Source organism: Eurosta solidaginis, chromosome 1 (assembly GCF_040869045.1).
Source record: "Eurosta solidaginis isolate ZX-2024a chromosome 1, ASM4086904v1, whole genome shotgun sequence".
NCBI classification, from domain to species: Eukaryota; Metazoa; Arthropoda; class Insecta; order Diptera; family Tephritidae; genus Eurosta; species Eurosta solidaginis.
Window position 1 is genome coordinate 20696356 of NC_090319.1, and position 19357 is coordinate 20715712.

Sequence of the window (19357 nt, forward strand, 5' to 3'; positions counted from 1 at the left end):
CGCAGACCCTACTCCTTCCATTAATTTGGTAACCACCGTTGTGCACGGGCATCGCCTCGTCTCCTTTTTGGCATCCTCGCCTCAATCTGTCACCTCAATCGTAGATTAAAGAGCCCCTTCGAAGCGCTGGTACGGAATCAGTTAGTATATTTATCCTGTAATTGATGATGCTATGCTACTATGGCCGTATGGTCTGCGGTCAAGCTGCACCGATGCGCTGAGCCTCGTGGCTGTTGTTAACGCTACACAGAGCCAAAAATGCCTAATAAAATTAATAAGATTGTCTTCATGAGCAGTTTTTAGTCTCAGGTTAGTCGAAACGTTTGAAACGAAAAATTTTATTTAACCACGGCCTTTAAGCTCATTATTATTAACATAACGTAAACGCATAAGGCTATAAAAATTACCAAAAACGAAAAATAAACTTTATGCAAATCTCTTTGGTTTTATGAAGAAATACTTATTGATATTATTGAATACAATTTCTTCTTATTTTTGTTCTATTTCTTTTCGTATCTGTTATTTATATGAAAACCTTGTCATTTTCTTCCATTTTCCTCTGTAAAAAGATGGAAAAAGGGCAAAAAGAGAGAAAACTTTTTACTTTTTTCATGATTATATTAATAAGAAATAACTTATTAATTTCAATTTTGCAACGAAACTGCCAATGTACAAAACTAAAAAAGTTATTATTCTTATTCGCACATTTTTGGCATACACGGCTATTTACGCAGCCAATGATAACATTTTTTCTAGTTGCCGTACAAACTGATATCACTTCTCATTTTGCAAGATATAAATATTATTAAGAAATAACTTATTAATTGCATTTTTAAAACTTAACAGGTGGTTTAGTGATTGGCATACCTGCATTTATACATATGTATATACATATGTGGCGACATATTTACGTATACAGTATTTACGACGCCAAAGATAACGGTCCTTGCGCTCCTTTTTTTATTTCTATGAAAGTAGAAAATCTTTATTATTTTCCAGTTGCAGTTTAACAAGCAAGGAGTGTGGAGTAAAGTTATAACTTTGCAATGTTATTCGGAAACTATTATTAAATAAATTAATTAAATAATGGACCAGGCAACTCACGTGGCAGAGCCGATAGGTGATATGTTGCCATTATTTAGAATGTGGGGCCTGAGTGATGATTTGTGTTCGCTATTAAATAATGCATGAGATCACCTCTTTCCCTATTTTGGAAACAATGGAAGTGAATGGTATAATAACTCTTTTTGACAAATTTGATACTAATTATTTTGGTGAGATGTTCAAGTTCAAGGCGGGTCTTAGAGAATGGCGAAACAGTATGGTAAGTAGGCGTATGTTTCTAGATCTAGAGCAATTCTACGTAATTTGATCTGATAGGAATTGCTCAGCTGCCATTGATGTGTAGAAAATCGAAGATGGAAAATCTCCGTTCGGATCGAATTACATACATAGTGGGGCTTGTTGTTTCCCCTTACGTACGTAATGATATTGTATCTATTAATCTGTTCTCTCTATTTTTTGCAGAACAACCGCTCCTAAGTGACAGGCAAACTTTATCAAATAACAGTGGAGTTGTGGAAAGGCTTGAGGAAATATCTTCAAACATGAGTGTTTCTAGAGAGTCCACACCTTCAGCCCAACTACCACCAGTAGCTTCAATAAATAAAACTCGGCTTATAAATCTTTTAAAAAGCTCAGTAAAAGGGCAAATGGCGCTGACGTATAACGAAAAATATGGGTATTTGGACTCAAAGAGCCAGAACACAGTAACTCATTGTTTTGTGGATAGTTACATCGGTAGATGTGAAGATGACATAAGCAGAAATGCAGAAGTGGGTCAATGCCATCTGTGACGTTTTCCCAAAAGAAAAATCGGTAAGTATAAAAATATAGGTAGTGTATATATTTTGTAATCACTATCCCCATATTCATAAAAGTTAAACAAATTTATAAAAGCTGTGTAAATGATCTATAAACTTATATATTGTATATTACTCTAATACGAATATTTTAATATTTAGGAAACGTTATATCTGGCTAGAAAGCAGGACAAAAAGAACCCTAAAGGCAAATAATTTTCACGCTGGACGAATGCAAATAAAAGTGCCTTAGCACCAAAAGCTCTTCCAGAAGACCCGGAGCTGATTGCTTCAGTTTCGTCCGGTAGGTGTAAAAAGTTTTTAAAATATATGGTATGTAACTTTAATTGATAAGCTACTTTTACCAAATTACAACGACAATTCTCTAAATGACTTGCGATATTTAATTAAGCAGCATAATGACGCTTATCAAAGTATATTTAAAGAACACTTAAAGCCAAAATACCACAATCTGGTGCACTTTCCATCTATAATAAAAAAGCTAGGGCCTTTAAGATACTTATGGTCATTTAGCTTCGAAGCTGCACATCAATTGCATTAGTAATATGCTAGAAACATTTCCTCTAAAACAAATATTTCACTAACTTAGGCCATAAAATCATCGCTGAGTTTCGCAAATCATTTATTGAAAAACGATTTTTTGCAAGAAGAATATACATTTAAAAGTATGGAAAATATCAAACCTGAAAATAGTACATACCTTCATTAGTGTCGGATTTAATCTTATATAAAACAACTAATGAAATTAATTTTCAAGACACTATATTCCGCATTGGGCATATAGTCACAGTCTCTCATGGCGAAAGTATAAATATTTATGAAATATCCCATTTTTTAATAAAAAATAATAATGTCACGATTTGTGTAAAAAAATTCGAAAGTATCAGTTTTTCACAAAAATATCAATCGTATTTAATAGTAATTTCAGCAATGTATATAATATAATACACTTTAAAGAACTAGATGGTGGCCCACACATTTTTATAACCTTAATAATGGACTTAAAGTATTAAGATTAAAAAAATATTGGAACTGAATGTATTCAAAACACATAATTTTTTTAAGTATTTTCTATTTTTTGTAGCATGTGTTTTTGTATAAGAATAAACGTACAGTAATATTTCTCAAATAAACTAAAATTGGGTTTTTATTTGGGTGTATATAGGGTTAAATAAATAAAGAAAGCTCCCTTTAAAATTTGAAAGATATCTCTTCGAAAATATCAATAAGAACACCTTCTCAATAATATGTGATACCTCTTCGGCAATGTCAAAATGGATATCTTCTCAATAATATGGAATATCTCTTCGGAAATGCCAATAAGAACATCTTCTCAATAGGTTGTGATATCTCTTTGGAAATGCCAATATGAACATCTCAATAATTTGTGATGTCTCTTTGGATATCTTAATAAGAATATCTTATCGGTAATATATGATATCTTTTAAGATATGTCAATGAGAATCAATGGCTATTCTTCAAAGATATCTTTTTTAAGACTTTAAAAAGTTTTTCTTTACAAATATATAAAGAACATCTTCTCGAAGAATATCCATAGAGATATCAGATAATTTTTGTTCTATTTTATTAGGTACTTTTGGCTCTGTGTATGTTCTTTGCCACCAGGTCTGCAGGTGGAATGTGCAGAATGGCATACAGTGCAGTCATCGGGGTTTTTTGAAGGCTTTTGTAATGCTAATCATCGACAGTCTGCATATACCCACTAATTTGTTGATGTAGCTTCTTTTTTGAAAGAGCAAGCGTCACCATTCGTCAGTAGAGATAAGTGCGGTCCAAAAAGAGCAAAATCCACGTCACGGTAAGCATAGATCGCCCCTTTATAAATCTTTTTATAAAAAATGATCTCATATTAGAAACTACATCAAGAATCAAATCACAAACCAAATAAGCTATTTCTTTTAAACCTTCATGCAGGAAACTTCATGCGTACTTTGTAGTCAAAAATTGTTTTGCCGAAAGTTAGCGGACGTAGTGATAAGACTCATGTGGACTTTGAAGCTAATTATGCATAGCTTAGCGCCCATTTTGGGAAAAATTTTGATTATTTCCCCATTAACTCGATTTGATTAATCACTTTAGAGGTTTTGCGAAACGGAACTAATGAAAACTGTTGAAATCTTAATATATAAAAATCACGTGTCACTATGTTTGTTCCCGATGGACTCCTAAACTACTCAACCGATTTTAAATTTGTTTTGCACCTCGCATGTAGTTTAATCTAACTTGAAATAAAGGGTAGGTTATATCTCAGTTTATAAACGCAATATTATTTTATTGCAAATTTTTTTTATTTCTTTATACGTAATAATAAAATGTTACGTATACGCACCGGCACTCACATTTTCAGGTGGTGCGGATTTACTTCCGCGTAATTGGTTGGTGTTTAATTAAATAATGTGCTTATCAATAAAAAATATTATAGCGAATGATATCAAGTATAGCACATCACCAGGCCCACCGAGAGGTTGGGGGGAGGGGGGGTGGAGGAGGGATTAGCCCGGGCCCGGGGTTTCTGAGGGGGCCCGTGATTTAAAGGTACTATGACATTTTTTTTAATTCAGAAGAGTCTTTAGTTGCAATTTTCGTGCCGAATTGTGCAAATTTTAAGCCGAATTTCAAAAGCAACTAAATTTGCATTTCGTTTTAATATTATAGTGAAGTGTGAAAAATAAAAATCTATATATAATAAATAATAGTTTAAAAAAACTAAAAAAAAACACGCTTTTATAGCTAACCGATTTAATAAATAGAAAATAATTTTCAATTAAAAAGAGTTTATATAACAGTAGTAGAAGGTCAAACAATCATTTATAGTTAATCACCTCAAAATAATATTATAATAAAATTTAAGTTATTAACAGAATAATTTAATTCAGATTAAAAAGCGTGGGGTGCATTTGACTATATTTCATATCTTTCCTCTCAGATAGTTGCCAATAGAATGATTGTAACATTCAATATCAAGCACCCCACGCTTTTTACTGTTATATACTCTTTTTAATTGAAAATTATTTTCTATTTTTTAGTTCGGTTAGCTATAATAGCGTGTTTTTTTAGTTTTTCTAAACTATTATTTATTTTAAATTTTTTAGTTCAAGTAATTTAAAAGGTTTTAGTCGAAAGTGATGAAACCTCGAATCGCCAGCGGTCCATGGATGAATCCAACCCCACGGCACCGAAAATGGCCAAGACGCAGGGAGGCTGAACGCAGTCTTTTGCCGAAATTGCCAAGGGTCGGCAGATCATCGGCATTTTAGACGAGAGCAGCGAAGATGGCAGGATCCAGAAAAATTAAATTAAATTTTATTAATAACTTAATTAACTATCGTTAACCTTATGTCACCCCACCATCACAATATTGCATTGTCATCGAGCCTTGATACGTGTGCAAAGTTTCCATTAAACTTATGGCCATTCAAAGTGGTAATAAGGCCAATTGACCTTATGGCCGTTGACCTTATGTCACCACACCATCACATTAATGCATTGTCATCGAGCCTTGATACGTGTGCAAAGTTTCCATTAAACTTATGGCCATTCAAAGTGGTAATAAGGCCAATTGACCTTATGGCCGTTGACCTTATGTCACCACACCATCACACTAATGCATTGCCATCGAGCCTTGATACGTGTGCAAAGTTTTAATCAAACTTATGGCCATTCAAAGTGGTAATAAGGCCAATTGACCTTATGGCCGTTGACCTTATGTCACCACACGATCACATTAATGCATTGTCATCGGTCCTTGATACGTATTTATTTATTTATTTATTATTATTATTACAGCTTTTATGCCTAGATTTACAACATATAAACTTATCACATGTAATATGAAATCTCTATCGTATCACAGTTGTGCGACAATATAAGTATAATTTATTTTTAAACATATTTAAGTCTTCACAGTTTCTAATTTCTACAGGAAGCTCATTAAATCTTTTTAGACCTTTATAGAACAAGTTAAGCTGTCCTCTTTCCGTTGTAAAGAGCGGAAGTCTGAAGCTATTTTTATTTCTCTTATTAATACTGTGAACGTCTCTTTGATATATAATATTGTTGCTCAAATACTCTGGCAGATTACTTTTTTTAATATTAAAAATAATAATCATCACAAAGAAAAGGATCCGCTGTTTTACACTAAGCCATTGCAATTCGTTTAGCATTTCTCTTGTCGGAGTATCATCTTTTTTCTTTAGAATAAACCTCATCGCTTTATTTTGCATTTTTTGTAAACTGTCTATCACACTATCTGCCACTAAAACAATATGGTAGGGCAGTAATTAAAATGAGGTTCCACGATTGTTCTATATACAAGAATTTTATGCTTTTTTGTAACAAATTTACATGATCTGTATAAAAAGCCTATCTTTTTTGCAATCTTTTGCTTCAAGTCGTTTACATGATCCTCGAATTTCACTTTATTATCAATAACTATAACTAGGTATTTTATTTTATCTACTTGCATAATTTTGCAGTTTCCTATTTTTAGTTCATTTGTTTTACTAATAAGTGTTCTACTTAAGATCATATATTTGGTCTTATCAGCATTTATCTTTAATTTATTTTGGCACATCCAGAGATATACACTATTTAAATCTGATTGCATTTTTTCAATAGTTACATTGAGATTTTTATCGCTTATCATAATAAGGGTATCATCTGCAAACAATTTGATATCACAATGGTTTACTGTTTTGACTATGTCATTTATATATATTTTAAAAAGTATTGGTGCAAGTATCGTTCCTTGTGGAAGGCCTATATTAACAGCTTCCTCACTTGATATAGAAGTACCATTAATTAATGTTTGTTGACGTCGGTTGGAGAAATAACTTATAAACCAGTCCAGCGCTTTGTCTCTTATGCCGATACTATACAGTTTATCCATCATAATTTGGTGAGATACAGTTTTGAAAGCTCGTTTTAGGTCCAAAAATACCGCAATGACGTAGTTTCTTTCATTTAGTTGATTTTTCCACTCAAAAACAATTGAATTTAAAACCGTCTCACATGAGTGTTTTTTTTCGAAAACCTGATTGCTTCGTAGTTATAATTTTATTTAATTCAATGTATTCTTGCAGCTGCTCTTTTACAATTAATTCGATGATTTTCTCATCTGCTGGCAATGTATTTATTGGTCGCATTTCATTCGATTTTATGGTATTTTTGACTTTATAAACTGGCGTTACCGTAGTAAGTTTCCAACAATCTGGCATGGTAGCAGTTCTAAAGCCCTGTGTATTCAACTGAGTCTTTTACAACACCATCCGTCAAAAGTTTCTTGCCACCTATCTTGTGTTTAAACTGTTTAACAACTTTTGCTACAGTATCAGCTGTCGCTTCCGTGAACTCGAAGTATGTGTGTACAGTAAAATCATGGTTAAAGTTATTTCCCACTATTTCAATCTCATTATTAATATCTTGTATACTGTTCACGAAAAATTGATTTAGTTTATTTGCTATGTCTCTTTCATCGCTGTATATTATGTTATTTATTTCCATTTTTGTTATCGGAGTTTTCTCTTTTTTTAAATTAACTGTGTCTTTTAAATATTTCCACATAAGCTTATTGTTTTTTCTATTAGCCAAGATTTTACTTTCCAGGTACCTGTTTTTCTTAATCTTAATTAGTTTTTTGTAGTGTCTGTTAAAGCTTTTGTACTGCCTCCAGTCACCACTCATTTGACTACTTTTATAGAGACCATTTTTGCGTCTGTTTAGATCAGTTAACTCGCGATCATACCATTTATTCATTAATTTCACTTCAATTTGTTTTTCAAACGTTAGAACTTTCACTGCTTGAACCATAACATAATTTAAAGCTTTGATTTTATCTTCAAGTGATAAATTGTTTAATATACTCAAGTTATAGTATGCAAAGTTTCAAATTAATCAGACTTCTAGAAACTGGTGAAAATTAAGCTCAAAAAATCCGTTGCATACAGGCCAAGCTAATAAAAGCGTGTTAAAAAGAAAGGCTAAAATGTGTGTTAGTTGGCCGCCGGTGTTTGAAGAGATGCGTCGGTCGATTTTGTTCAAACTTTCACGCAATTTGCGTAAACCTCACGCGGTGGTTACTACATAGGTTTGGTTACGATCGACGTACAGGGTCTCGAGATATAGGCCGAAACGTGGACTCGAGTACCCTTAGAATCTGTTTATAGAATATGGATAACAAATGAAAGCTGTTGATGAGTGCTTTAGTAGCGGGTAATTTTCATACCCCTGGGTGACTAGAGTCTCGAGATATAGGCCAAACCGTGGGCCAGTGAATGCCTAGACAGTGTTTATACAATATGGATATCAAATGAAAGCTGTTGATGAGTGCTTTAGTACAGAGTATTGTATTATCCAGAGACGGACTGGGGCTAGGAGTAGGACTAGGACTGGAACTGAGACTCGGAGTGGGACTGAGACTCGGAGTGGGTCTGGGACTGGGACTGGAATAAAATACATACCACCCTCTGGGACAGGAAATAAGGGATGCAGAAAATGAGAAGAAATTGAGAGAAGAGAAAAGAGAGAAGGAGATTGAGAAAGAGATAGAATGAGACGAAGATGGAGATAGATGAAGCGAAAAAGACAGAGGGAGGAGTGAATAAAAGGATTAGGAAAAATTGAAGAGGGGGGAGGTCAGAGTTAGACGGAAAAAGCTTATTAAAATGTATGCAGATAGGCCAAATTTAGGCCAGAACAACGTCTGCCGGGTCTTCTAGTCTATATATATATATATATAAAAATCAAATTCTGTGTGTGTGTGTGTGTGTGTGTGTTCGCTATGGAAACGTATTTCCCACACTTTAATCATCACCAAATTTTGGTTATAGGTTCCTTCGATCAACGGGAAGGTTTTAGGCTAAAAATAATTTCGATATATAAAAGGGGCGTGGCACCTCCCATACAAATGGAATCTTTGGTACTGCATAACTTTGAAGGTATACATGCCAGAATATTGAAATTCAGTAAGGAGTTTAATGAGGTCAATCGCTAACACCACCAAGAAAATTCGGAATTGGGAAAAAGGGGGCGTGGCACCTCCCATACAAATGGAATCTTTGATACTGCATAACTTTGAAGGTATACATGCCAGAATATTGAAATTCAGTAAGGAGTTATATGAGGTCAATCCCTAACACCACCAAGAAAATGCGGAATTGGGAAAACAAATTCCCATACAAATGGAATCTTTGGTACTGCATAACTTTGAAGGTAACTTTGGTCCACCTTTATGGCGATATCTCGAAAAGGCGTCCACCTATAGAACTATGGCCCACTCCCTTTTAAATACTCTTTAATACCTTCCATTTGATACCCATGTCGTACAAACACATTCCAGGGTTACCCTAGGTTCATTTTCCTACATGGTGATTTTCCCTAATTTTGTCTCCAAAGCTCTCAGCTGAGTATGTAATATTCGGTTATACCCGAACTTAGCCTTCTCTAATTGTTTTTGATTAGTTTTAATCATTACTGTAAAGAAATTAATGACTGTTAATAAAATGCAAATTTAAAAGACCTGGTATGAACTTTCTTGGAGTTGATTTTTCTTGAGTGAACTAAAATTTGGGCAATTACTCACTTCAGTGCCTTTGAGCTGTTGTTACTATGTATATGGTGTCCTATAGTGCGTGAGCGTGAATGTAAGTGACTATGACTAAATACGCTTAATGCTAACGAATTATGTTGGAATTGCATCTCGTACCTTCTTCCTAGCAGAGACATACCAGCTGAGCTGGGCGGTGCAATAGCTCATTACTATTAACTTTATTCTAGCAAAACTCGACACAAATAGCCTGAAGATGTGGCGATCCATACTTCGGGTCTATTCACTTCAGTGAAATGAATGGAAAGAATGGTGCCAAAACTAAGTAGGTGGGCACAGGAATGTGACCTTGGGCTAAATCCGGAAAAGACGGATCTACTACTCTTCAAGAGGAAGTACGCCTTTGTATTACCAAGTCTAAACGGCCACCAAATAACCCTACTAAATCTCCTTGATTCTAAACTAAAATGGAAAGCGTGCATTGAGGAACTGGTACGTAAGCCTTTCATCGCGCTCTATGCCTGCAAGGCGATGTTCGGTAAGAAATGAGGCCTCAAGCCAAAGATGGTGATATGGCTGTATGAGACACTGGTGTGACTAGTGCTGTTATATGACTGTATGGTGTGGTAGGACGTTCTTAGGAAGAACTACAATCTCACCAACCTTTAGATAGTTCCGCGCACTGCCGTACGGCGGTTTTAGACACCATCTTAAACCTGCTTCTGATGCATATGCACGTATTATTTACGTCGCCACAAACTGCACTGAAAATCTGGGTGCTGGAGGGATACTCAGAAACGGCATATCAGTATCTTTTATTTTCTTCGCCGGGAACTTTTGATTCCGAAATATATTGTTTTCCTCGAAACCTACAGTTTGAGGGCGGTGTTAGCACTATCATTCGAAGTAGGAATGATTGAAAAAGGAGCATGGTTCCAGTAAATAACGGTATATTAGTCTACACCAATGACTCCGAAACGGACTCAAGTGTGGCGTCATACTGTAGTGTTTTCAAGCAGAAGTCCTCGCGATTTGGCGGGGCCTGAAAATTACTCAATGTCCGGAACATCTCTTTTTTGAGATGCAAGCTATAATAAAGGCGCTGGCAGCACCATACACTAGCTCAAAGCTGCTAGAGGCATGCAAAGCTACTTTTAGCAGCGTTAATCGACACTCTAGAAATATCCATTATCTACATTCCGGGGCATAGGGGAATCGAAGGAAATAGAAGCTCAGTGGAAGGGAGTGAGGAAATAACCAGCGTTGAAGTTGGGTAGTCAAGGGGAAAACTTAGAATTAATACGTGCACAATGAAAGGAGAGGACAAGTTGTCTACTGGATAGATCTAGGGCCAACACCCATAAACTTATGGCGGTTAAGACACGATGCGGAAAGAATATTCCGCATAATTGCAAAAGAGACTGTTTTTGAGCACTTTCTGTATAAATGCTCGCCTCCAGCTAGAACACGGTTAAGATCCTTAGGAAGCTCTCTTTTGGAAAACCTTGGTAGATTATCGGAAATATTTCAAATATTCTAGATTAAATAAATAAATCGGGCTAGTTGTAATACATATCGACATGCAGCGCAAAGGTTCAAACGAGGTTTGTGGCATCAAAATTGCTTTTACTCACCTACCTGTGCGATCTGGGTCGCGCATACCCTAATACTTACTAATCAGCTCAATGCAGAAAACCAGCAAATATTAACTTTAAAACAAACACAATAAGTAAAAACAATAGCTAATTTTCACTCTAAATTATCCAATAAAATTTTTGTATACAAGGGATAAAAGCTGTCATGAAATAAAATAAAAATAAAATTTAAGCATTAATAATGATTAAATATTAATTGTTTAATTTCGATTGTCTCATTTGCGATCAATGAATTCAACCGTTCATGACTTTTAAAGCGTTTTAAAAATTTATAATGCAGCGTTTCAGACTTTTAAATCAACTAATAATCACATTTCGAATTGCTATATGTACATATGTATATTGAATAACGATTTATTAATTAAAATTATTTTTGTTCTTCATTATCGAAATATTAAACATCTGAAGCATATTACCCATTTTATTAAAAAATAATATTCCTTCGAGCCGGATTTGAACCAGCGACCTATGGATTTCTACATTTCATTTATATCTCTACAGTCCACCGCTCTACCAACTGAGCTATCGAAGGCCATATATACAGACTAGCTTATCTGGCTTATACGACGTCATAATAAAACAAAAGCTGATGCAGCTGACCAGTAGCACGGCACGCGTTTACTGCTGATTGTGAGTTGGAATTTACTTCGCGAATATTTTTGCTTGTGTAAGTGTTGTTGTATATGTGTGTGTTTTTGAAAAGAGGTGATAACAGTGAACTTGAAATTACATAATCACCCTTATCGCGAAGTTCACATGAAAAAGTGTTCGCCTTCACTTTTTTGTTCGAGTGAACTTTTTCCGCCTATCGTCAATTTCGGGCGAACAAAAGTTCACTTCGAAACAGCTGATGCTCTATTATTAGCAGTAAACAAATAATTTAAATAATTTACTTGCAATTGTGTAAATTTTGTAAACAAGCACATATTTCCTTAAAAGAGCAAAAATCGAGATAAAAAATGTATATAAAAATGTTTAGTATTGCACTTAGGTTGGTATTGATTGAGCGCGAGAAGAATATAAATGTGAAATTCGGAGGTAATTAAGGGACTGTTCTAACCCTTTGGAGCTACGTGATCCACTGTAAGTTAAAAATTACTACTTTCAGCACTTTTGAATAACAAGTAAACTTTTTTCCAATTAGTTTTCGGCAATAATACAAGCTAAACAAGCCGGCATTCAAATATTTGCTAGATATTCTTACCAACTCCTTGCCACCGTTGAAGCAAAAATTTGGAGTTCCACCAATTGTAAGGTTGAACGCATGTCTTCATTTCTTCGCAGATTGAGCACATCAAAAGTCGTCCCACGAACGTCACCTGCAGAGTGAGGCGAGAATACTCCACGTAAAGGAGGAAAAGAAAAAGTTGAACTAACAGTTTCTGCGGAATACCAAGAAATTGGGCATCCCAACGGCCATCTGATTGAAGAGGTGTCGTCTCCCAGGAACTTATGAAGTCATCTCCGTAAGCACTGTGAAGAATTCAGGCTTATAAGTATGAAGATATTTGAAGAGGAGGAGCATGAAAAGACTCCAGAAATATCAGTTAAAAGGCGTCGTACCGCTATGCCATGAATCGCCGGTGAGCGCCGTTCTTAAATACAAATACCCCAAGCTCTCAGTTGAGCAAAACAGCCTACCCAGAGAGACGCGTGTCACACCAGCTCAACTTCGGTTTGTAAAATGTAATAGGCTAAACTCTTACTTATCCGGAATCAACCCCGATATACCGATTGTATCTCCCGCTTGTAATGTGCGCCCGCTCAACAACAGCCATCTTTACAACTGCATTGTGCAACCAACGCCTTTATCGCTCTTATCTCTCTGGTCTAACACTATTGAAACTGCAAGTTTCGTTGAACTCACGTAACAGGATATTAATGACAATAAGTTCTCGCATCTTTGGATGGGGCGAAGCACTGATACAACAATAACAACATTAAATTTAATGCTTGGTGTAGGAAAACGATTGTATTGTGATACCTTTAAGTTAAACAATAGTTAGATATTTTTACTCTCTCAACTTATTGTTATAGGTGCCATTCTTGATCGATAACTGATTGCAGCTTAAACACCAATGTTAACCAATTTCGAAAATTGAGTTATCACTAATCAACCCAGTAGGTAAAGGCACGCAAGTAAGTCAAATAAAACTCTTTATATTATTTTGAAAATCTTTGGTCTTTATTATTCATTTGATCGTTACATTCATTTAATTACTAACTAACAATTCCTGACATTTTCATCAATGCCTTTTCTGTAATTAGCTAAAGAACTAGGAATACATCAATATAAAATAATTTGAAAAATCAACACTAGCAACAACATCAGCACTGAAATCCAGCGAAGAATCAATCTTGCCAATAAATGCTACTTTGGACTAGTTAGGCAATTGAAAAGTAAAGTCCTCTCTCGGCGAACGAAAATCATACTCTACAAGTCACTTATCGTACCCGTACTGCTATATGGGGCAGAAGCATGGACCATGACAACAGCAGATGAAGCGATTTGGGAGTGTTCGAGAGAAAAGTTCTTCGAAAGATTTATGGATTTCTACGCGTTGGCGATGGCGAGAACCAAAGAATATTTAATGACGAGCTGTACGAGCTATACGCAGCCATCAACATAGTCCAGCGAATTAAAACGCAGCGGCTGCGCTGGCTAGGCCATGTTATGCGTATGAAAGATGATGCTCCGGCCAAGAAAGTGTTTCTATCGGAATCCGCCTATGGAAGCAGAGGTAGAGCGCGGCCCCCTCTGTTGGAAGGACCAGGTTGAAAATGATGTAAACTCCCTTGGTGTGACCAATTAGCGCCGGTTGGCGGAGCGAAGGAGCGACTGGCGCGCCTTGTTGGACGGCCATAACCGTTTAGACGGTTAAGCGCCAATTAAGTAAGTAAGTAAGAATAACAAACATTTACTTATGTACTCGATTTTTTAGGATATGAACTTATGAAATTGTATCACTTTATCAAAAAAAAAAAAAAAAATGTATTTGTTGATAGAAATGCGTAGGTATGTATTTATAAACAATGAAACCTCCTGATACAAATTGGAATCATAATCTGCAAGCTTTTCTAAATAAATTAATTATATGACTATTTTGGCGAGAAAAATGTTGTGTGATATATTATATAATTAGAGAAAAGTGGTGAAGCTGCTACAAATTTTATTTTTATTTAAATTTTCCACACTTCTTATTTGAGAAGTATTACATGTTCATTGCGAATTCATGCAAGTGGCAAATGTTTGAAAGAAACGTTCACAATAATAAACAGCCTGGATCACCTGTTCAATCGCTGTTCGATTACTTAAATCATTTGCCTAAAGTTTTTTTTTTTCAAAAATTTTTGTAAACGACTGGTATTTTGCATTATTTACATATTTTAAAATTCTTGCTTGCTGCTCATATTTTATCTAATAACTAGATTTTAGAAATAAAAGTTAATATATAGTCTGACTTTCTATATACACAATTAAAAGAAACGCTTATTTGAAACACAAATGGGCGATTTATGGCACTTCAATTTAACAACAGTGAGCAAAAAACAAACCTCTCTTGCATTCTCTGGCCATTCGCGACAGCCGTTCTCCCTGTCAACTATTATTTGACAGTTAGGTATGGCATTGGAGGAATAGAAAGATTTTTCACTTGTATGAATTCACAATGTACATGACTAAAAGAGAATAACTTTCAAATTTGTATATTCACTCCCTTTTTTTTTTATATATTTTATATAAAATTTGGCGGGGTTCTTAACTTATTTTATCTATATTTATCAAGCTTAAAGTAATACGTACATGAGATTTACGTGAAAAAAGGGGGTGGAAGATACGAGCATGGATATTCAGAATATTTCTAAATCATCCCTCAACGTTTGTCAAAAAGTAAGATAAATTTTTCTATAAATTTTAGCCTTCTCACTTGATTAGCATTAGGTATTTAAAAATATGCCTTTGTTATTGAAGTTACATACTTATTAGTTTATTTTGTGTTTCTTTTAGTTTCATTATACATACCCTAATTTAATTTCAAAACTTTTACACATTCTTAATTTGTTTTAAAAATCACATTCATTTAAACTTTAGGTCACATTTCATTTTAAAAAGGTACTTTCGTTCCAATGCGCATATGTCTTTTATTCCAAACTTTAAATATACATCCATCTGCAAATATAAAGTAAGGTTAATTCCAAAAAAAATAGAGATAATTGCACCTAAATTGTCAAATTTAGTTGTCTGTGAAAACAAATATGATAGGGAAACCATAAAAGTGCAAGTGCAGCTCTATACTACAAACATCCGGTGGTGGTGTGGAATGTACCCCAATAAATCACAAAGACACAGTTTATGTGTTACACTTTTAAACTAAGGTGGCAACTGCCTGAAATCGGCAAGACATGCAAGATTGAAAAATGTTTATTGTTCGCAAGGCTAATACGATCGCCGTTGAATTGCATTACTTAAAGTTATAAAAACTGGTATGAGAATTAATCCTTATAAAACAGAAAATCAGTAACGAATCCAAACTTAGTTTATCTGAATTGCATTAACACATAGCGCTGATGCCGTGTTGCTTTATTCACGATACCAGCGCACAGAAACTCGCTCCACTACACACCACTACCATATTGACATATCTCAATAGAAAGCTGGTAACTTAAAGGTTCTGGTAGTAGGAAATTATATATTTATCCAACATTTTAAAATCATAATGATTACAATTTTTTAGTCCTTTGCGTATGAATGAAGCTAAATTCATATTGATGTTTAATGGAACGATTTTCCGTCATCCTTTATCAACTTTCGCTAACGCTTTCGGCGTTGCACCACCATCAGTGTCCGTTTTCGAAAACTTGTTACAAAAAATGACACTAATGATGGCGCAATGCCGAAACCAGTTGGTCTTCAAACGAAATTTGAAAAGGGATGACGAAAAATCATTTCAATATACATCAATTATCCAACGCGTCGGAAAATCAACACGGCTAAATTCATATTTTTTTTATTATTAATGACCGCATAGATATGACCTTATTAACAGAATGTCTGGGAAACGCCCACAAACATTTAGGTTACAGCATTTCTATAAAGATAAGTCGATATAAGTATATAACAAGTGCTACGACTAAGATTTTAAACCTTTTTTTTTTTGCTGACGGTCCTTAAAATCTTTTTCTGTATCGAATAAAATATACAATAAGGCCTGATTACATTCATGAATGCTGCTTCAAAGCGACATCTGTCAAGTTTTAATGAGTATCGTTATTTCCGTCGCGTCGAATGCTGCTGTCGCCAGACAAGCAATAAAGAATGTTTCGATAATAAACAACTTAAAAAGAATAAATAATAAATAATATTAGTAAAAATCATTCTCTTCATTGTTTTTCTTCTGCTTTTAGTAAACCTGATTGCTTTTGTGCAATTTTTGGTATTATATAGTGGCGACTGTAAATGCCACTAACTGTCACTGCGCTATACATAATCTGTATACTTTTGGCTGCCGCGTTCAAAGTAATCAAGTAGTTACTGCTTGTGGTTGCGGTCTGCGGCCGCTGTGTTCAATGTAATCAGTCCTTTTCGTCCACTTTTGTGAATACGAATTTAAGTTCATATTTAACATTTTAAAAAAAGTGCATTAGAATTTAAAAATAATAACTGAACTATTATATTATCCGTAAAGTTTGACGTACATGGGGCTTTTGTAAAAATAGTGTTTTGGACAATATATTGTTTGCTATCCAAGGCTAACCAACCGCGCACGAAGCGTATCGTTACAAACGCATACAATAAATGGAGCATTCCACGATTGGTTTGATACAAATCGTACACATTTTTTTAGTGTTCGACCTTAAAAAATCTATAACTTTTTCAGACAAACTATTAATTGCTTTAATATTGTGTAAAGGCTTTGACTATTTCCAGAAATCGGCTAAAGTTTACGATTTTCTATCAAATACTCGTATAACATGTATGTAAGGATACGCTTCGTGTGCAGATAGCCTTACAGCCCAAACACCTTCTATTTTAACGTCGTTTTGGCGCTGACGTCACTTTGAGATAACGCACGACGAAAGTTTCACTGTCATTATGAACGCACTTGCGAAAAAGTTACATTTTGATTTTTGTTATTATGAAAAATTAAAAACAAAAATTTTTTTAACAGGCATACGAAGAGATGTTTTAAATTAAATTGAAAAGATATTGATATTTGAAGATTTTTCATAAATGGCTAGAAATTTCAAGAAATAATTTAAAACGCTAGCAAAGCGTAAGTTTTTGAATTCCTTTGCGTTACCTTGGTGTTGCTTTTGGATTAGAAACATGGCAATGAAAACATGTGTGTTCAAAGTAAGCTATTGACGCATCGTAAGCGCCAAAACGACGCAAAAGTCCAATGTGTTTGGGCCTTTAGAGCTGTTATATTTAAAAATATAAATATTTAAATTTTACATAAATTATATCTATTATAAATACATATGCATGTCTATACATATATCGTATACGTACTTCATTTATGCATGATAAAAAGAAAATAAATGTAAGGCGCGATAACCTCCGAAGAGATCTAAGGCCGAGCTTCTCTTCCAATTTGCGTCGTGCTCCTCTTGATTTTCCCTACAAATTGGCCGGACGGGATCTACATGTTTTATGCGGACTCCGAGCGGCATCTGCAAGGCAGATGAGTTTTCACTGAGAGCTTTTCATGGCAGAAATACAATCGGAGCGCTTGCCAGACACTGCCGAGGGGCGACCCCGCTTAGAAAAATTTTCTTCTGATTGAAAAATCTTATTTCTAAAATTTTGATGTTGCTTTGCCCGGGAGTTGAACCCAGGGCATACGGTGTGATAGGCGGAGCACGCTACCATCACACCACGGTGGCCGCCAATGCATGATATATTTTTATAATCACGGAAGCTTTTAAAGCCCTTTTTTAAACAGGCACGGTCTTTTTTTCAATTCTCAAGCAATGTTCAATAAAAAATTTTCCAAAATGCTTAATACAAAATATACTTAAACATTATCTTAACATTTCTTAACAAATAATTTTAAATCTCCTCAAATAAGTTCGCCACTTCGAAAGAAACCCTGCCAAACCAACAGCTTATTCATTTCAGGCACATCGATCACCTTTAAATCATCAGAAATATTAAGGCACTTTAATGCTTCCGCGTTCGTCACAGGTTGCCATAAATCCACATGCTCTGGATCATAATTAGGATTTGATTCCGCAGCAAAATGTGTCCACATACTCACTAAACGTTCAATGCATTTCCATTCTCTTGAATGATTCTTCAATTTGCGAGCCACCGAATTGTAAAATAAATATGAGAGATCGTCACCATGGCATGTGCCGCGCATTTTCTTGCCACAACTGAGTATGCGCAGATGATTGAAATCTTTCGAATCAAAATCGAAGCGATACAAATAGGTGGGTGCTGTGGCGTACGATAAACGTGATAGCACTGTACGATATATTGGAAACCAGAAGTACTCATGTGATACCATCTGTTTGTGTATTAGGAGTAGGTGAACATTGATAAAGATAAAATAAAAAATTGGTTAATTTTATGATAAACTTACCAGCAAGTATTCATGTAATGTATCCAAACAAGGTTGTTTATCGCCAAAATAAACTTTACGTAATTGTAGACCGTATTCTTTGCAAAGCTCGCCCTCACGATCCATGCCAAGCTCCAACGGCACCACAAAGCGACAATCGTCGAGCTCATTTAGTATTTTTGGATTTGTTTTAGTTTCTGTTGAATATACAAATAGTGGTTAAGTTAAAAAAATATGTGATATTTTGACAACAGATTATGAAGAATACTAAAGCGAAGTTTTTATATAAATTAGTTAGAGTCCTGACCAGCAGCCCAACAAAAACTAGTTCCCAAACATTGGCTTAGAAGTAATTGTGTAAGATTTCAAGGCAAGCAAGGCTACCTGGCTGTCGCACATAAGGAAGATACTCTTCGAGAATAAGCCTCTTTGGAGACATTCTCTACCGCGAACTTTTATTGCATGGGTTTCTGCTTTAAATATGGAAGCATCTCATTGTTATTGTTTCCATATACGTATTATTACTGAGCCATTCGTATACCCTTGTGTATCAAATCTATTGGATCCCAGTAACTGGAGAAGGTCATCTATGAATATGAGCCACAAAAGAGCAGAGAGTACACCCCCTGGTGGGCATCTCCTAGTGACCAAAATTGCCTCGGTTGTCCCTACGAGTAATGGAACACAAAA

At 35.0% G+C, this 19357-nt stretch overlaps 1 protein-coding gene and 1 non-coding gene across 2 annotated transcripts in view; both read right to left on the minus strand.

Moving 5' to 3' along the window:
• The window catches only part of LOC137234985 (uncharacterized), a 48903-nt gene that overhangs the window by 20048 nt on the left and 9498 nt on the right, over nucleotides 1–19357 (minus strand). Inside the window, exons 5-7 of the mRNA XM_067758270.1 lie at nucleotides 18689–18864; nucleotides 18181–18613; nucleotides 12307–12421 (exon numbers count right to left, since the gene is read on the minus strand). Coding sequence (XP_067614371.1) covers nucleotides 12307–12421; nucleotides 18181–18613; nucleotides 18689–18864 — 724 coding nt within the window. The remainder of the gene's footprint in view (nucleotides 1–12306; nucleotides 12422–18180; nucleotides 18614–18688; nucleotides 18865–19357) is intronic.
• Nucleotides 11541–11634, minus strand: TRNAY-GUA (transfer RNA tyrosine (anticodon GUA)). The gene is made up of 2 exons: nucleotides 11598–11634; nucleotides 11541–11576 (listed from the first exon to the last, which is right to left on the minus strand). It is a non-coding gene; the product is annotated as a tRNA-Tyr (tRNA).